This window comes from Saccopteryx leptura, chromosome 3, assembly GCF_036850995.1.
Source record: "Saccopteryx leptura isolate mSacLep1 chromosome 3, mSacLep1_pri_phased_curated, whole genome shotgun sequence".
NCBI classification, from domain to species: domain Eukaryota; kingdom Metazoa; phylum Chordata; class Mammalia; order Chiroptera; family Emballonuridae; genus Saccopteryx; species Saccopteryx leptura.
Genome location: NC_089505.1, coordinates 319290586 through 319310658, shown reverse-complemented (window position 1 = coordinate 319310658; position 20073 = coordinate 319290586). Strand labels below are relative to the sequence as shown.

Sequence of the window (20073 nt, the reverse complement as noted above, 5' to 3'; positions counted from 1 at the left end):
TCCCGGCCCCTCCTCCGGGGCCCTCCTCTTCTTTCGCCCCTCCCGAGCCGGGGTGGGAGCGGCGGCAGCTGGAAGAGAAGGGATGAGGTCATCCTCTCCCTCGGAGTCAGCTGGTGGAGGAGAGGAAGCGGGAGGAGGGAGCGCGCGCGAGGGGAGGAGAGGAATGTGCAAGTCCGAGGAGCGCCGGGGCGGCCGCTGCTGCTCCTGCTGCTGGCAGCAGCGGCGATTCGGGCGGCAGCCGCGGGGCTGGGACGGCGGAGAGCGCGGGTGGCGGGCAGGGGCGCGCGCGGAGCGCAGTGAGCAGCTTGGCTCCGCGCAGGCAGCCAGGCGGCGCTCCTGCCGGCCCCAGGCGCGCCGCTAGCCCGGCCCAGCGCCCAGCCCGGCGGGCGGCGGCGGGCGGCGGGCGAGCCAGCGCAGGAGCAAGAGGAGGGGGAGCCGCGCCGCCGGAGAGAGAAGCCGAAGCTAGGCGAGGAGGTGGCGGGAGGAGGAGACAGCGGGGAAAGGTGTCAGATAAAGGAGGGGTCTCCTCCAGTTTGGAGGCATCATGGCCGCTAAGTCAGACGGGAGGCTGAAAATGAAGAAGAGCAGCGACGTGGCGTTCACCCCGCTGCAGAACTCGGACCACTCGGGTTCAGTACAGGAATTGGCTCCGGGCTTGCCGTCGAGGTCCGGAGCTGAGGATGAGGAGACCGCTGGGGGCGGCTGCTGCCCAGACGGCGGCGGCTGTTCGCGCTGCTGCTGCTGCTGCGCGGGAAGCGGCGGTTCGGGCGGAGGCTCGGGGGGCTCTAGCGGCCCAGGCGGCGGTGTTGGTGGTCCCGGAGGCGGCGGGGCGGGCTCGGCGGCGCTGTGCCTGCGCCTAGGCAGAGAGCAACGGCGCTACTCGCTGTGGGACTGCCTCTGGATCCTGGCCGCCGTGGCCGTGTACTTCGCGGACGTGGGCACGGACATCTGGCTTGCCGTGGACTACTACTTACGCGGCCAGCGCTGGTGGTTCGGACTCACGCTCTTCTTCGTGGTGCTTGGCTCTCTCTCTGTGCAAGTGTTCAGCTTCCGCTGGTTTGTGCACGATTTCAGCACCGAGGACAGCGCCACAACTGCCGCTGCCTCCAGCTGCCCGCAGCCTGGAGCCGATTGCAAGACCATGGTTAGTAGTGGGTCTGCAGCCGCAGAAGGCGAGGTTCGTCCTTCCACGCCGCAAAGGCAAGCATCCAACGCCAGCAAAAGCAACATCACTGCTCCCAACAGTGGCAACAACAGCAGTGGGGCCAGCAGCAAACACAGGTCTGCCTCCTGCTCCTTCTGCATCTGGCTCCTGCAGTCACTCATCCACATCTTGCAGCTCGGTCAAATCTGGAGGTACCGTATCAAGGGTGGGGAAAGAGGGAGATTTGCTGCTGCTACTACATCCCCACTGCTTTGCTTTTGCACGAAAATCGTTTAGGGTTGCTGTGGTAGTAACCCTAGTCACACTCTTTCATTTTTTAACTGGGTTTTGCATTTTGAAATTTGTGATCATAATCTAGGGTGGGAGGGAAGACAGCAAAGTGGTTTTGGTCCTCAAACCTGTTTTCCCACTCTGCTTCACTAGCATCTCTCTTTATATGCTACAATTCTTCTCCTTCACATTTTTAGTGATACTGTTTCAGTGAGTAGGAAAGGATTTCTGTTACATTTTTTAAAAAAATATTTTTTATTATGTTGAATTTAAGGTGTATGTTGCAATTTGGGTGGCTTCTTTTGTTCCCTGAGAAAAATCTCTAATTATAGTTAGGTGGGAGTTGTTGTGTCTGAAAAGTACCCACATTTTAATTATCACTGCTAGAGAAGTCCTGTGCTCCAAGTAAAGAGCTTAATAGGACCATGACTTACCATTTTTGGAGACTATTTATATCTGTATTTATATCTCACAAAATGAGTAAAGATACTTTAATGAGAACCAGACTTACTTTTCTAATGCACTTTCTGATTATCTTGGAACATCCTCTATACCTAATTTTCTTGTATGACTAAAAACCCTTGAAAAAGTGGTGGTACATTTTGTAAACTTTAATCGTACTTGGCATTTTCATTGACTGCTTTGCTACTTGTCATCTTCTCTAACAAGTCTCTTTGCACAGATAACCCTTCCACTTCCAAAATGGCATACAAGGCTAAACTTGTTGGGCAGAGGAAACCATCATTTGAGCAGTCACTGCCTGGATTTAGGAGTATAATGGAACAATATGCTCAGAAATATGTTCCTAGGACTTTTATTTGTTTTTAAGATTGCTGGGTGAAGGAGTGGGTGAGGGAGGTGGAAGAGGCTATGGGGAAATAAATGATAATGGATAGAGACATGATTTGGGGTGGTGAACACACAGGACAGTATACCAATATTTGACTTGGGGTGATGAACACACAATACAGTGTACAGATGATGTGTTGTGGAATTGTGTACCTGAAACCTGTATCATTTGTCAAGCATGTCACCCCAGTAAATTCAATAACAAGGAAAAAAAAGATGAACTGTTGACCTCTCCTCAGAAACAGTGGGGATCAGAAGGAAGTGTAAAGACATATTCAAGTGCTTAAAACTAAGGATAAGGGAATTTGTGGCTTGCCTAATTCACAAACACCCCCCCCCACACACACACACACACAAACACACAACTGTAGAAGTTTAGAAATGAGGGAAAAACTTTTGAACCAATATTTTACATCTATAAATATTCTTTGTATCAAAGGAGTTAAATGCTAACATCCTAGAGCTTTTTTGGTTTAAAATGACCTAGTAGGTATATAGTTTAAGTAAAATAAGGAAACTTCCCAGCAAACTCAGTGTATTTATTGGGCTACCTTCTACTCTGCCAGTGTCTTTTTCAGTTTCATTTGTAGTTATTTTTTTGTGACAAGTGATAAGATTAACTTTGTGATAAGTTAATAGTCATTAAGTATGCTGAGGTAGTGAACTCAGAATTGTACAACAGAACTAAAAACCTCTTTTTGTTTATGGTAAATAGTGTTTCCATTGAAAGAGCAAGTTCAATGCTCTTTTTACAGCCTTTCCTGGGACCATTGCTTTGTAAAGCAGGGCTAGCATTGCCATAGACAGTGATTTCTCGGATTGAGAAACTTCTATTTTTAAGCAGATACTTTCTGGAAAAGTGTTATATAATATGCAGTCAGACAAATTGATGTTGGAAACCTCCATATCTTAGACTCAAATGATTTTATAAAATGTTGGTTAAATGTGTATTTCCCATGGTTGACTATTATGAAGACTTATAGCTTAATGATCTTCTTCAAATTTGATGGAAAACTCAAATGCTTGATTTAATTACTAAAACTGTTTAGTGGCTAGGATGCATATGATTAGCAGTTTTAATCTGATAATGTGGTAAATGAAACTTAACATTGCATTTGATAACTTTTGCAAACTTTATGCAGGATTTGGAAATCACTTTCAATCACTTTTAAAATTCTAAATTTCTGTATATATACAAACCCTTCTCAATTCTATTGACTAAAGATCTATCCATGTTTTCTGTAAATTGATACCTTATGAGAAACCTGCTATCAAATTCTGTCAACTGAGGAAGTTGTTTTAATTGTAGTTGTATATACCAGACTGTCTACATCAAACATTTTCCTGATTAAAAATGTTTATTATTTCAAGACATAAAATGCAGAAAATAGAAAATAAGTAAAAAAAAAAAAAAAAAAAAAAAAAAAAAAAAAAAAAAAAAAAAAAAAAAAGAACCTAAACACATCTAAGCGAGACCACAGACATTGGGTCAACTGGCCACACAGAAAAGCTATCAAGGGGGTAGAGGAATGGAAGGATAAGGTTGAAGGCAGAAGAAAAACCACAGGCTCTCAGACTAATGCATTAACTGACCCAGCCCTTAGAGAAATGTAATCACACATGGCTCCTTTTTAAAGCATTTCTGTCATGTTTTCCTTAGAGGCCTTAAACTTTATTCTGCTAATGCATGGTCACCTGGAAGGAAGTATTGTTGGAAATATTTTTAGATATTTGTCTATATGCCAGAATATTGTCTTTAATATGTAAATCTGAATTATCTAATTGAACTGTTCCTGGATTTTGTTTAAGATAATGTGGAGGATGATGAGATAACTTGATAGAATCATGATCTGAGACTCAAACTTAATTTTTAAAAAATAAAACAAAAACTTTAGACTCATGTAGAAAATTGAAATGGGATCAGAAAGTACATGGAATACAGCACTCATATGCATCCAAATTGTTTCAACTTCTCTAAGTGTAGCATATTTGAATGGAAATTTGGGGGATAGATGCATCATTGATAATAAATTGGTGGAATGCAATTAATATTAGATTATTGTACTAGACCATTATGAGTCCCTAAATTAGGAACATCCCTCTGCCTCTTCTAACTTTTCTTTTCAATGCATTGTACACAAATGCTGCAGAAACACAAGGATACTGAATGGTCCAAAGCTCAGAGGTCATTATTCATGTTTTAACATGCTACTTTCTAAGATCAATAGAATAGATTTTAACAAAGTTAGGAACTGTTAATTGTATATCCATGAATTTCTAGTTACTTTAGGTAGGGGCCAGATTCTAAAAGCTTTCTGTAGATAAAATCCTTTGAAATAATGTCCAAATGTTTACTTGTTCAGAAATATCTATTTTAAACATTTTGGGAAGATTTGCATGTATTTACACATTATTACAAATGCAACTGCTGAAAGCAATGATACATATTCATTTTAATTAAAATTTACTAATGGGAAATTAATGGCAGCTTTTAAAGTCACAGGAGTTGATGCTGGGAAAGAGCCATTTGAAATAATGAGATGAACTTCTGCTACCATGTGAAAAGAGCAATTATGCTTTTAAAGGAACTGTGCCTGTGAATGAATGAGAAAGTTTTTTTTTCTGTTCATTTCACATGATTCCAAAAGTTACTAAGAGTATAATTCAGTCATTGGGAAATTAAATGCTTAGTCTTAATACTTATGATTAATTATATGTAGATATCTTCTTTCTTCAGAATTTATGAATTACTCTTAAAATTCTACCTGAATTTCTCCTCTGTGTGTCTGTACATATTTAGTTATTTTTAGCAAATAAGCACATTGCACACAATGAATTAATAAAGTGGGGGAGTATTTACTATTTTCACTAGTTTGGTTTTTGTTTTTGAATATCTATCATGAAAGTGATAAGGGTGAAAACAAATTTTTCTGCTCTTCTCATGGATGATATTTCACAAGGTATTAGCATGTGTTCCATGTTCAAGTATACTGGGAAAATGACAGGTTAAACAGAGTTAAACAGGTTTCTCTACAGCAGAATTTCTCAGATCCTTTAATAAGCTTATGTACAGTTGTCAATAATTTGTACTTGATGTGGCACACAAAGCTCTTTGAGAATCATTATTCTATGCCATTCTTAAACGTAAGGAACCTTAAGCCAAAAAGAATTCTAGTAATAATTTTATATGGTACTTAAAAATTTCCAAATGTTTTATATGCCTTATTTCATCTACATTTTATAATAACCTAAGAGGAAATTATTAATGTCTCTATATATGTGAAACTAACTCTTAGAGATTAAGCTCCTGGCACAAGATCACTCAATTATTATGTGATGTAGATAGGAGTCAAAACCAGGCCTGTCTTACTTAAAGTATATGTTATTTCTGGCTCAATTAGCTACCTCCAAATGCCAACTTGGATAATAAGGACAACAGTGTATAAAAATGACAATTTGCCTTCATTAAGGATGGCAAAGTGGGAGAGGAAGCTTCATTTTGGACAAGTTTGGAGATCTTTCCAATAATACATCAGTAGTTAAATAGTAGAACAGTGATTTGAGCTCAGATCGCCTTACTCTAAGTCTAGTGCTCTTACTATACCATTTGGATACGCTAAAGTTGTGTTAAATTCCAGCTGAGTAACATCATCTTGTAGTGGCATTAATGATTAAATGGTATAATGGATGTGAACAATCAGAAAGTACTTTGCAAATGATAAAAGAGGTTCAAGGGATAAGGAATGGGTAAGAAAATAGAGAACATACCGGTTACCCCATTTAGTGTTGAAAAAGGTCTTTATTGATTCTGAGTTAGTTCTGAATTCTGATATAGGTCAGGGAAGAGTGGTGCCCTTTTCTGAGTTGATTGGTCATTTTCTGTATATTTGTGTTCTCTCTACTGCATATTAATTTATTTATTCAGTCATCATATATTGAGCACCAAGTACATGCAAAGCGCTGTGCTAGTTACTAATTATCCCAAGGTAAATAAAATAATACACCTTCTTTCAAAGAATGTACTGTTTGATGAGGAAGACAGAAAAGTAAACAAGTAATTTTAGTACGAGAAAATAGGTAAACACTGTGGTAGGAACAGGAAACTCAAATCATCTAAGTGGTTCAGGTAAGACTCTCTAGAGCAGCAGATGTTTGAGCAAAGGTTTGAATGGTGAGGAAATCTGCTCTCTGAAGAAAGTGGGGCATTGGCTGTAAAGCCTTGGATCTGATTTGTGAAGGCAGAGGGGAAAAAAGGACAAGGCAGGTTAAAAGTGTGTTTTGAATACAAAGTGAGTGAGAGGAGCTAGAGATAAGGATGGAGAATTTGTTGGGCTGGACAATGAAAGGGCTTTAGGTTTTATTTTGAAGGTATCCAGGAACCACTGAAGGATTATAAGAAAGAGGGATTATTATAAAGTGTTAAGACGTTTTATAGAAAGGAATGGCAAAAAGTTGAGAGTTTCAGAGGTATACTATCAATGCTCATCTAAGTCAATCATATCTCTTTAATTCATGAAAATTTATTGATTTTAAGGGGATTGAGTTTAGGTGTAATTGGGGCATACATTAGGCCCAGCATGGTAGAGAAGTTTTTTTCCAAAGAAAAGATTAGTTGAAAATTTTAATTGTACATATAATAAAGCAAATTCTTGGCAAATGTTTATTTTGTGCTATTTATTTTGAAGATTTTTAAAGGACATTGTGGTCTTTACCTTATTGAAATTTAGGTTTCCTTGCTTTTAGAAACTTATTCCCTATATTTTTGTAACACTTTTCAATTTTCAGGGGCTTCTATGTCCTTTTTCTTATTTAATCCTCAGAATAATCTTTGAGGTAGAACTTTCATTTTGCATATATGAAAACTGAGACAAAGAATTTAAAATATTTTCCTCCTTATGTCACATAGTTCTGCACAGATTCTAAACTAGAATTCAGTATTGATGTGAGAGGGAAAAATAACAACATGAAAAATGGTTGATGAGATTGATAATGATTAGGTAGAAAAGGAGCCTAAAAATATGAGAGCTTTTTAGAAAGTACTGAAAGATTGTAATGTGGAAGAAGCAAAGGACTTTTATGTAGGCTCTGTGACATAATGGGTGGGACCTGCAGGAAGAGATTTTGAATTAATGTAAGGATGAATTTTTTAAGTGGTCAAATGGATCCCAAGATAATTAAGATTCCTCAGAGGCAATGAGTTCCCTATCACTGAAGTGTTGTTTGGAAAACTGTAGTCAGAGTTGCAGAGGAAGACAGTTTATCATACAGAGCGTAGATCAAGACCGTTCTCCAACCCTGAGATTTTGACAGTTTTTATCATTATGTACTGCTGCAAACATAGAGGACTAACCTTTGTTTTTGTTTTGTTTGTGGATGAGGAAGTAAGATTTTGCTTGAAATACTGCAGTTGTGTCACTTTGAAATCAATTCATTGGTTTATGGACCTGATATCTTCAGTGGAACATCTTTTTTTTTTTTTTTTTTAGTGTAAGTGCTGCCAAAACAAACACCAGTGGAGCATCAAAAATCCATGAAACAGCCTTGAGTGCTGAGCTTGATATTTACATCTCTGACTTAGCTAACATATAAATCCACATACAATCTGACAGTCCTCTGAGAATTGACTTGAGTTTCTGTAAAAGTTGAAATAATTTATGCATAAATCTATAAGGTATATTTCAATACTTTTGCAATAACAAATGTAATGGTTGTAATTTTGTCCATTTACTGAACTGTACACTGTTTGCTTTCCAATGGAATTGCAGACTTCCTCCACAGAACAGCTGAAAAGTAGTATCTATACAAATGAGTGCTATCATTTTTGACCAGTGTCCACAAATCCTTGGGTCTTTGAAGGCCTTTACTCAGTCACTTACAAAAAATTCCTTAATGTCTGAATATACAAGTATATAACTTGCTATTAAATAGGTTTCATATATTACAGTTTAATGAAATAGTCTACCTGTGAATTTAATTTGCACCAGTCACTGTAAAACAGACAAATGCTAGAATGACTCCCTTTATATGGACTTGCTGGCTATTCTGATTAGCATAATTCTTTGACTTGCTTTAGAATTTGCATGGCACACTAACTAGGCCTATGGAAGCAAGACCAGGAACTATCAAATATAAGGTGTGGTGTGGTGCTTGTCATGAGAAAGTGCTTGCCAGGTACAATCTCATAAAACAGTTCTCAAAAAAAATGGCATTACATCATTCTTGTCACTTCTGGCATGTCTGGTCAGAAAGGAGGACCATGGAAAGTCCTCAACAAGTTATTCTAGTGGGTTGAAACTTAAATGTGTAGGAATATATGTCCAATAAATATTTACTGATATAGAAATGATTCTTCTTTATGAGAGTGTAGCTAAACTTACTGCTTGTTTGCTTCTTGAGTTTCTTTATTATTATTATTATTAATTTTAATAGGGTGACATAAATAAATCAGGGTACATAGGTTCAGAGAAAACAAGTTTTCAGTTCTTGAGTTTCTAATGGTACACTGAATTAGAAAAGGGACAATGTTAATCTAGAAAGTATACGACAAATCACCCAGCTCATTTAGATGTCAAGTATTAAGGCAGTGGGGCTAAATTTTACAAAATACCAGGTACTCTCTGAGAAAGATTCATTTAGAATCCTAATTTGGCATTTCTGTTCTTGCTGATAAAAAAGCCAGACCGGCAATGCTTTGGGATAGATAGTTTCCCCTTAATTCTCACCTGCACTTGATTGGCTGAGCATATACTTTTGTACAGAGTGATTTTTGGTATTTTGGATACTTCTGTACATCTACTTAAAGAAAGTTTGTAGCTCCCACTATTACTCCCACCACCACCATCACCAAATTCTTATCAAACATCAATTTCAGCTTTAGCATATGAATAAAGACCAGTTCAGATTACTGATTGCAAAGAGAAATTAATGAAGGGTTAAAGTGGAGATAAATGAATCCAGAAATTTCCTAGAGACAGGCGGTGGACTGTATGACACCATTAGGTCTTTCCTAACTCTAAGATGAAGGAAAAGCATCATAGAATATCAGTGATGGGTCTCATTAGAGAGGTAGCTGTCCAATGATGAATTAGATTAAATGAGGAGTCAAAGGGATGATTTGGCAGTTCTGCAGTTCAGACCCCAGATATGTTACCTAAGTGCTCTGACTTACATGTAACAACATGGTGGATAAAGTAGAACAGCTTTTCTTTCTTTCTTTTTTTTTTTTTTCATTTTTCTGAAGCTGGAAACGGGGAGGCAGTCAGACAGACTCCCGCATGTGCCCGACCGGGATCCACCCGGCATGCCCACCAGGGGGCGATGCTTTGCCCCTCTGGGGCGTCGCTCTGTTGCATCCAGAGCCATTCTAGCGCCTGAGGCAGAGACCACAGAGCCATCCTCAGTGCCCCGGCAAACTTTGCTCCAATGGAGCCTCAGCTGTGGGAGGGGAAGAGAGAGACAGAGAGGAAGGAGAGGGGGAGGGGTGGAGAAGCAAATGGGCGCCTCTCCTGTGTGCCCTGGCCAGGAATCGAACCCGGGACTCCTGCACACCAGGCCGACGCTCTACCGCTGAGCCAATCGGCCAGGGCCAGAACAACTTTTAAGGTCCCACATAGTTTAGATCTTCTTTTGGTTTCGTTCTTCTGGGTCGTATTTTTTATCTGTGTGATGTGATTTCTCAAAAAGTATATATCCCAGATTTTTTCAGGTCTAAAGTTCTGATCCTGATCTTATAAATTACTTTTGTTTTGCCCAGTCCCCAGAGTACATGCTTCTGAAATTCTGCACATGTTCTTCTAAGTCCACTGTTACAGTATTTCTCTGTCTGTGTAAGTCAAAGGAGAATCTACAAAAGATTTTCCAGATTTGGTAATGTAGCTAATCCCCAGGAACTGGTATTATTTATAAATGAAGAGAGCATTTTAAACTTATGTATATATTGCAAATTATTTTTGTCTCATTTTAAAATTTTAGTTATAATTTAATGAAACAATTTTCACAAAAACATATCTAAGTATTTGAAACTGCTGAACATATCAATAATTCTAAGATATATACTATGTAGATTGAGAAGCTAAAATTGCCATCTACAGTTCATGTACATAGTAAGGTAGCACAGCTGGAGTGCTATGATTAGCAAATTGGGGACAATGCTTCAAAGCTTAAAATGAACTATCCCTTTGTCAATGAAAAGGCTGTTGTCAGAGCCAGCTTTTCTTTGAAATTAAAAGCTTGTCCTAGGCTACTCTTTCCCTGATTTAATATGCTAGAAATCAAATTTAAACTATACAAAGATCATGTATCCAGGGACATACCTGTTAAAAATAGGGGTATGTTACACTCAGCTAAAAGACCAGAATAAAACATTAAGCTTTTCTGGTCAGAATTGCCTGTATTTCTAGGATATTACAGATATGTTGTGAAGCTGAACAATTTACAAACCCATGACATTTCATATTTTTAAATTAAAAAGATAAGTATTTGTTTTAAAATTATATGAAGCATGTCAACTATTTTCTCATCTACATGATTCATAAGTAGACTATTTGAATCAGTTTTATTTTTATTTTTTTGTTTAATTTATGTAATGCTATTTTTCTGTCAAGAGAATCCTTTATATAAATGAAGCAGTGGGCACTGTGTAAGGTGGGTGAGTATTAATCAAACAGAAAATCATGCATATATAGAAAAAGTAGGATTTATAGGTAATAGGAGTATAAAAATACTTGAGATGATTTTGATTTGACTTGCCATCAAATACACTAAGAAAGAAAAAGTCACCTTTCTGAACAACCAATCCGGGAGATTTCATCCATGTTTTAAAAGCAGTCTGAGTTTCTCTTTCTGTAGCTCAGATAATAATCATGAATAATGCTATTAGTTTTCAGATGAATTCTTTACTTTTTGGGTTTGTTTTCAGTAGCAGAGAGTCAATAAACAAAACAAAGCTAGCCGTTGTAGCAGAATGGTCTTCCATAAGTTCTACCATTAGTTCACATGGCATAATCGCTGTGTCTGTAACATAATGAGGAAATGATCCTTCAAAAAGTCAGGGGAAAGGATCTATAAAGGCTTCTTCTGTTCTGATAAACTTTCAGCTCCTCAATTAATTTCCTGTTTTACAAAAGTAAACTTAATAATTATCATTTTTCAGAAATGTAGGTCAGTTCCAAAACACTCTCCAAAGTGATTTATAGTACTTGGGTCTGTTGTTATTAACATAAATTAAGAAGTATGTACCATAGGATTTCATATTTCCAGGGATATACCAGTAACAAGAGTAGCAGTCACATATGTCCATGGGGATTTTTCTGATTTGGTGATGATTGGGTTTGAAAAATTAAGTTCAAACGGTCAATGCCATCTTAATGAAAGCATAAATATTAGCTGTGTTCTTTTTTCTGAAAAGTAATCAATTGTTACAATTATTTACAGATACAATATCTACCAATTTAAAATAAATTTTGTATCAAATTAGTAAGAGCAGGGGAATTTGCAGTTTTTATTAAGGAAGCATGTCTAGATACACCACAAACTATTAGAGTCTCATTTCCTGATCTGTTTAAAGGAGATGGGGGTATTGTAGATCAGGCATGCATTTATTAGACTGAGGAAGAAACTTTAGCCTTTAGAGAAACTAACAAAACTGGAGAATTTTTTTTCATAATCAGAGGATGATTTTCAATCTTTTGGAATAGGTGTATTCTAATTGTATTGGACCCATTATAAAACATATCACAGCAAAGCATAAAGCAGGACTATAACAGCAAGGCCAAAATTTTATTAGATGAGTTTGTTCTAGGTGCTTCTGGCAAAACAATGAGACCTCTGTTCTTGTATTCCCGAAAGAAAGAATTCAGTTAAGAAACAAAGTGTAGCAAGTAAGGCAAGAATTTCTTGGCTGTGCAGGAATATACTCAGAAAGGGCCAAGCAGCCAAAGAAAAAAGGGTCTTGGAGACAGATTCAGGGGGTTAGCTCCAGGATGAGCTGCCACTGCCCACTGCTCCCCTGGCTTCAAGTCTCCTGGGGCCCTTAGAGCAGTGGTCCCCAACCTTTTTAGGCCACGGACTGGTTTAATGTCAGAAAATATTTTCACGGACCGGCCTTTAGGGTGGGACGGATAAATGTATCACGTGACCGAGACAAGCATCAAGAGTGAGTCTTAGACGGATGTAACAGAGGGAATCTGGTTATTTTAAAAAAATAAAACATCGTTCAGACTTAAATATAAGTAAAACAGAAATTGTAAGTTATTTATTCTTTCTCTGCGGACCGGTACCAAATGGCCCATGGACTGGTACTGGTCTGCGGCCCAGGGGTTGGGGACCACTGCCTTAGAGTTTAGGAAAGAGAGGCAAGGAAAATGCTTCTGGAGGGAAGAAGAAGAGGAGGAATTAAAGGGGAAAGGCACAAGCATGCTCCCAGAAGGAAGAGAGCCCTGGGTCCTTCGTCCTAAGAGCTTTCAAAGGTGGAGATCTTAGGAGAGGTCCCTGGGGGAGGGGGATCTTAATAGAATTTTCATCAGCTTTCCAAGTATGTTCTTTTAGGTTCGTGGTCTTCACTGATTGGTTTGCACCAGGTCAGGGTTCATTAGTCAATGCAGCGGGTCCTGATGTCAGCCATGGCATTGCTTGTCTGTTTTGCTGCTTTTCCGGGCCTGGAGCTGAAACACAACTGAGACCTAGATGTTGTCCTTAGGGGTGAATGCTTATGGGCTATTCTCGGGCCCCCTTGTTTACTCCTCTGCTAAGGGGGCCTAATCTGAATGACCAGCAATAGTGGAATATAGTTTACCTTGGGGATAAGATCTTTATTCTCTGTTTTGCCTGTTGCTAGGCACCTGGGGCTTTCCATCCTGGCGACCTCTGTGCCTGGCCTCTTGTCCTTGCTCTGCTCGCATCTGTCTAACTACCTACCACATAGGGATAAAGAAGACAGAAGTCGAGTTGTGATAGTAATGGTCAGATTTATGGGATCAACTTGATATTAAGGCACCAACAAGGTCTGCATTCTGACAGTGTTTGACCTTAAAGTCCTGTTTTCATCCAGATCAGAAGTAGGCAAGAAGTCGGCGGCTAGAAGGTCAAGGCCAAGCAAGGCATGTTATCACAAATGGGAATCCAAGTGAGGACTAGAAAGAAACTTGCTAAAATTAAAGGTAGGTAAGAATCTGAGTTCAAGGGCTTCACAAAAGCAAATCATGAAGCTTATGCTTCAAAATGTATGACTAAAGAGAAATTGGTTTCATTTATGTTCTCATCGTATAACTTCAGCCTGGTCAGATATTGCGAGTAAAGCCGAAGACTGGAGGCCAAGTTCTCATTCCACTGTGAGAAGGGCAAAGAACTGGGATTGAAGGCAGGTGCTTATTCCATCACTGTTGATATGCGCAAGTTCATTAGTAGTTTATTGACTAAATTACCCTAATCAGTTGCTGAGAATAGCATGAGAAAAAAAAAAGTGACCAGTGTGATCTTTTAATCATGAATTCTACAACATATCAGCTTAAAATCATAGTAAGGAACAAATATGGAAAAGAATATGCTCTCACTGTCTAGGAGAGGAGGTAAGTCCTGTTTATGGCTCCAAATCTGTCTGTTTGACATGCAAAGAGTAGAGCTATTGCCTTGCAAGTCAAAGTTGTATCTGCAATCAGCAGCGTCGGCATCTCTTTGAGGTGTCTCAGAAATACAGGTTCTCAGGCTCACTCCAAATCTATTGAATTACAACCTGCATTTAAACAAGATGCCCAAGGGATTAGTATAGACATTAAAGTTTGGGAAGCAGAGTGGAATCTAAACTGCAATACAAGAGGGAGCCACCCTGGCCAGATGGCTTGGTTGGTTAGAGCATCCTCCCGAAACACAGAGGTTGCCAGTCCGATCCCTGGTCAGGGCACATACAGTAATTGATTGATGTTCCTATCTCTCTCTCTCCTTTTTCTTCTCTCTCTCTAAAATCAATAAAATAAATAGTAAAGAAATAAAAAAAGAGAAATAGAGAGCAGTCCCTTCCAGTTGCAATTTTTAGGGTAGGTCAATTGAGTTTGGCATTGTAATCCAGTGGCCAAGGCCTAGCAGGTTCACATTGGATTCAGGCAGATGGTAGAGGAACTGTGGAGCTAGAAAGCATTGGGCCATTCCCATTTATTGGAGGCTCACAATAGTGGATGAGCAAACAGGCAGGGGAAAACCACTTTCACGGTAGCAGGTGAACGAACAGCAAAATGGCCCCTCACAGTGGTGAGCAAGCAATCTGCCCAAGGGTAAGCACCTGGAACCTTACATAGGCTATACACACGTGTCTCTGCTTGTGCTTACACACTAATCATGCAATGTGCTAGTGAGCAAGCATAACACAGCTGTTTTCCCAACACTCCACCCTTTTAGAGTTGCTTGCCTCACACTCTATGTGACAGGTGTCTTCTGCGATAGTCCCTGTGTGAGGAGTGAGGTACAATATATTACATCACAGGAACAGAACAGATTATAGCAACAAAATTAAAAAGGCACATGCTTTACCAAAAATGACAATAAGTACAAAGGTGCCCTTCACAGTGTCTCCCTGAGTACTCTGTTTGGGTAACTTTTACAGGCCCATTTCTCTTGTTAGGCAGCACAGACAGCAGCCTGCAAAGCCTTACAATGCTGTGCTGCTTCTACCTCCTCCAAATCTGCCAATGTCTGTGTAATATTATTGATGGGCTGCCCCACATAGAGGCTCATGATATCCACTAGTGGCTAATGGGGTGCTATAAAGGATAAGGTCCATCATCCTTGCCATACATACTTCCTCATCTGGCCCACAGGACCTCAGGTTGAAAGCAGCATTTTTATATCTAGCTCCTGGAGGACCTGCTGCAGCTCAGTATATGACTGCCACTGACTCACTGCCCCCAGCAAGTCTCCAGAATTCCGTCAGACCATATGAATGGCAGCCATCACCCACTCTAACAGGGTATGGTTTCCTGGGTTGTCATGGTGGTTCTGCAGATGCTTCCTCAAGGAGGAGTGCATGGTAATAGTGCCTAATTTCTCCATCTCTGTTCTGGAGAGCATGATTCCATCCACCCCTATGTCCCATAACTGCAGCAAGCAAGCTGCCAGGGACTTTGTGAGTTTCTGCCTGAATTTCTCCCCAAATCCATCAACTCAGTCTAAGTGTAGGGCTGGACCACAGAGTGCTCAACTACCTGCAGAGGGGTTTGTGCCTGCTTATGAGGCACATTTGCCTGTTGGTTTTTTACCTTCTAGGTGACCACTGGCTGGGCTCTGAGTCTGCCAATGGCAATTTCATCTTGAACCTCCTCCTCTTCAGAGGATGAGAAGTTGGAAACACCTGCTACCACTGACTCAGATCCCTCCACTGACACATATGCAGCTCCTTCTTCAGCGACCACTTTGGCTTTTGCAGCTGCCGGCTCTCAGCCTAAAGCTGAAACTGGAGCTCTTGAACCCATAATTGTTTTTCTAACAACTGCCGCTGCCAGCTTTTGGCTTCTAGGGCAAACTGAAGCTCTTGAACTCACAATTCCTTGTCCATCAATCATTCCAGTTCAAGATGTTATTGGTTCTCAGCCTGCAGGTCACATTGGAGTTCTTGAACTTAGGCACCTCTTTCACAGAGCTTTCAGTTTCTACTCTCAGGGCTGTAAGAAACACCCAGCCCATGGACCCAAACAAAGTAGCCACAGGGAACCATATGCTCGAGAATGGCCACCCTTCTTTATCCACCCTTCAAGGGTGTTGGTTCTCCATTCTTATCTGATCCAAATCCTGCCCACTACTCCAGATATAATACCAGTGGCTGAGGCCAGGTAGGTTTACATTGGATTCAGGCTGATGGCAGAGGGACTGCAGAACCAGAGAGCATTAGGCCATTCCCATTTATTAGATTCTCATAACAGTGTAGGCAAGAGGAAACTGCTTTTCATGGCGAATGAAAAGCAAAACGCCCCCTCACATTGGCAGACAAGTGATCCACCAAATGGCCCCTTGCAGTAGTGGGCAAGCAATCTGCTCTGAGGGAAAGCACCCATAGCCTTACTTAGGCTATAAACACATAGTTCTGCCATGTGCTCACTCACTAATCATGCAAAGTTGCAAGCGAGCACAGCTCTTTTCCCAACAAGCATTAACAGAAAATATGGTTGATTCTGACATTTTCACTGGCTTCCTCATCAAAGTTAGCTTACCCAGAATGATAGAGAGGATTGATGCTTAAAAATTGTATTGAGTAGACACACACATATACACAAAAAAAACCTTCTTACAGATGATGCTATAAGGAAAACTGTGATATCTTCCATTGGTAAAGAAAGTAAAAGATTTTAGTAAATTTTTATTAAAAATCTATTACTTTATGTTTTTATTGTTTACAGCTGATCCTCAGGAAAATAATCCAGCATGCTGGCTGCCCACCTCACAGTTTTACACTATACGTAGTCCTTGTGCCTTTTTGACACTTGGGATGGAGTAGACAGTGGCTGCTGAGAGAAAGACAAGTCTCAACGTAAGTGGCCACTAAGGAAAGTATTGGGTTCAGAGTAACCGGATACAGAGGATAAAGAATAAGGAGAGGAAGGCAAGACTGGCAGCTCTTACCAAGACATAAGGATTGCAGTCTTTGTTCAGAGAGGTGGAGCTGGTTTGGTTGTGTCATTCTTATTCATACTTTTCTGAAAAAGAAGCAGCCATTGATGAATAAAGGCCATTTCACCACTGGGTGTCAGGGTTAGTGGAGCGGAAGGTCAGGTAGCTGGGCATTTCTCACCTGGACCTTTAGTCAGTTAGACCAATGAACCTAAGTATCTACACTGGGCAAGAGGAACTAGGGGAGGAATTGAGGAAAATGGCACTAAGCCTCCAGGCTGCAAGTATAGATCCTGGCCAGGAGTTAGAAGGGTATTTTTTATACAATAAGGAAGGATTTTCAATGTCTACCCTGTTCCATGCAATTCAGCTTCTCACAGTGGCCCTTAGACCCACAAGACAGGCTATATCACGGGAAAAATAGGATGATTCAGCCTGACTTCATTCTTTACTATTTATCCTCCTAAGTGAGAAATATAACATTCAACAATATGCAACATATGTCAGTGTTTGTACTATAGGGGAAAAAAATGAGAATAGTGCCTTATAAAATGTAAATTCATTTAGATGTAGCATCAGTTTTTCTATTTCACATTAAACAAAATAGAAAAGGATGGCCTTCACAGAAGTGCTTCTTTTCAAAGTAATAGTTTTCTAATTTCCCTTTTGTACAACAGCTGGTGTTGCTATGCTGTCACTTTTGTTGCTAGGGTTCTTTCCCTATCTACATGCTTGGATGTGATTGTTTCCTTTAGTGTTCTTAAGTGTTTCCATGGAGAGTTACCAAGTTGATTTTTCTCTATCTGCTTTATAGGTAGGTGTGGTCATCCTGCCAGGCTCTCGACCTCCATGGCTTTTCAATATGGTAGCTACTAGCTACACATGACTATTGAGCATTTGAAATGTGGCTATTTTAAAGTGTGCTGTGTCACATACCCAGAGGATTTTGAGGACTCTGTATAGGAAAAAAAGGGTAGGGATTATAAATATGTCATTGATAATTTTTATATTAATTTATGCTGAACTAATCACATTTTGGATATAGGATATATTGGGTAAAGTAAAACATATTATTAAAATTAATTTCACCTGCAGCTTTTATTTTTTTTTCCTTTTTTTTTTCCTTTTTAAACATGACTACCAGAAAATTAAAATTACATGTGTGGCTTGCATTATTTTTCTATTGGACAGAGATGGTCTTGATAATGTTAGAGTTCAATTCCTGAGAAATTAGAAGAGGGAAACCTAAAGTGAATTGTTTCAATATACTAAGATAAGACAGTACTACACTCTTCACAAAAATTATGGGATATTTCAAAATGAATATGAAGTGTTGAAATATCCCCTGATTTTTGTGAGCAGTATAGAAGTTGCCAGGGAAAGCACAGTGAGTAGATTTATGGCTGAGGCAGACTGATTGAATGGATTTTACAAATAAGTAACCTGGCAGTAAAAACTTACTCTTTAGGAGATAATACCCTTGATGTGAGTGAAGTCCATTGTCTTCCTTGCTTCCTGCCCTGCTTAAGGCCTAATGACATGCTGAGCTTCTTTGTTGGTTTAATAAATAGTATTTAATGATGACAATAAAGACTAAATCTGTGTAAATGCCATTATAGTTTGCCAAGCACATTCACTCATATTAAACTATCCAGTCTTCTGGTAAGCTTCTCAAGGGAGATATTAGTATTGTTCCCATTTGAAGATGAACTGACTGAGGTTCAAAGAAAGTAGACTTGCCCAAGTATGTATCGCTACAACGCAGCAATTGTCTGCACTCACATTCATGACTTCAGCTTCCAGATATTGTACCTTACCCACTTGACCTTTTCACTCCGTGATTAATCCAAGAGAATCACCCGGAGAAGCATTTCCTGACCTTTCAGATGGCAAATGTGCTCAAAACTGCAGTGAGTTCAAATTTACTGTGACATCAGTGGGAATTAGTTAAAACCAATGTTGGTATTTTCCTCTGAAAAGGGAGAGATGCACTTGATGAAGGTCAAATTTGATTCTTGACTTTGCTGTAGACTTCTCAACTATAAAATGGTAGGTGAGGGACATCAAATAATTCCTAAAGGCTCTTCCAGATCTATAATTCTGTGGAATGTGGTACATAAATGGAGCATATTAACTCTTTTTATACACCTTACTGAATATCCACTTGAGGAACAATATTCATGGTTTATTGACATGGGCTAGGTTTTTGATAAAATAATGAGGGATTGATATTTTACACCAAACTTCAAATAAAGAGATTATGGATCAATTTTATCTATGTGTCACTTTATTTTGATACCTACTGGTAAAATACATGTTATTTCTATTGAGAAATCATGACACTAAAGAATACTAAATAGGCTCCAGTTCCATGTGAATAGTGTATAATTAACCCATATTTATATCCCCAGTTTGCATGTGGTCATGCTTTGCATGTACTGTCATTCTACTCACATCGTTTATGAATTAGAAATTAAACTACTAGCATGCAAGGTAGAGTCCAACTTCTTAGCCACATTTCTCCCTCTGAGACTAGTAGGATTTACACCCAAGTGAGATAACTTCAAATTTAACTTTTAAGGACTATCTCAGAGGACTAAATCTATAATAGTCCAGCATATGCAGGTGCTAGAGAATTGATTCTCAAATGCACACAATGCAAAATTTTCAGATTCTGGCACAGCTAAAAAATTCATTCTCTAATGCACACAATTCAAAATTTTTAGAATCAGAATCTTTATAAAAGATACTACATGTTCATTTCTAAAAATCAAAATTCCCTTGTGTCTATTTAAAAGGCTTGCCCAAAGGGGATATGACTTACTTTGTAAGGGTTTTGGAACTACAGTAATATTATAACTTTTTTGGGAGTGGCATTCCATGAAAAATACATAGTATTTATCTTTCTTTTAGTTCCATGGCATTTTTGCAAATTATAGTTTTTCCAGAGAGAATGAGTGAATTCTAAATGTTTTTAATGTTCATGACGCTAAATGGATTCTGATTTAACTGGATTTCTTTTCTTAAGTAATATACTTTAAGAAACATACATATCTATACCACTGTTATTTTTCTCATGATGTTTTTCTATGTATTCACCTGATCATGCAGTTATGTATGTTAGGATATGCTGGACAAAGCAAAGTTGAGATAATTAAACTCAGCCTGGAGTGGAAATGCCTTCATTCATTCATGTGGTA

At 39.3% G+C, this 20073-nt stretch overlaps 1 protein-coding gene across 2 annotated transcripts in view; it reads left to right on the top strand.

Moving 5' to 3' along the window:
* The first annotated feature begins 485 nt into the window (after nucleotides 1-485).
* Nucleotides 486-20073, top strand: part of XKR4 (XK related 4) — a 481088-nt gene continuing 461500 nt past the window's right edge. For both annotated transcript variants that reach the window (XR_010750485.1, XM_066379049.1), the window contains exon 1: nucleotides 486-1356. Coding sequence is in view for 1 of the 2 variants with exons in the window: in XM_066379049.1 (XP_066235146.1) it covers nucleotides 545-1356 (812 nt within the window). In the remaining variant the exon portion in view is untranslated. The remainder of the gene's footprint in view (nucleotides 1357-20073) is intronic.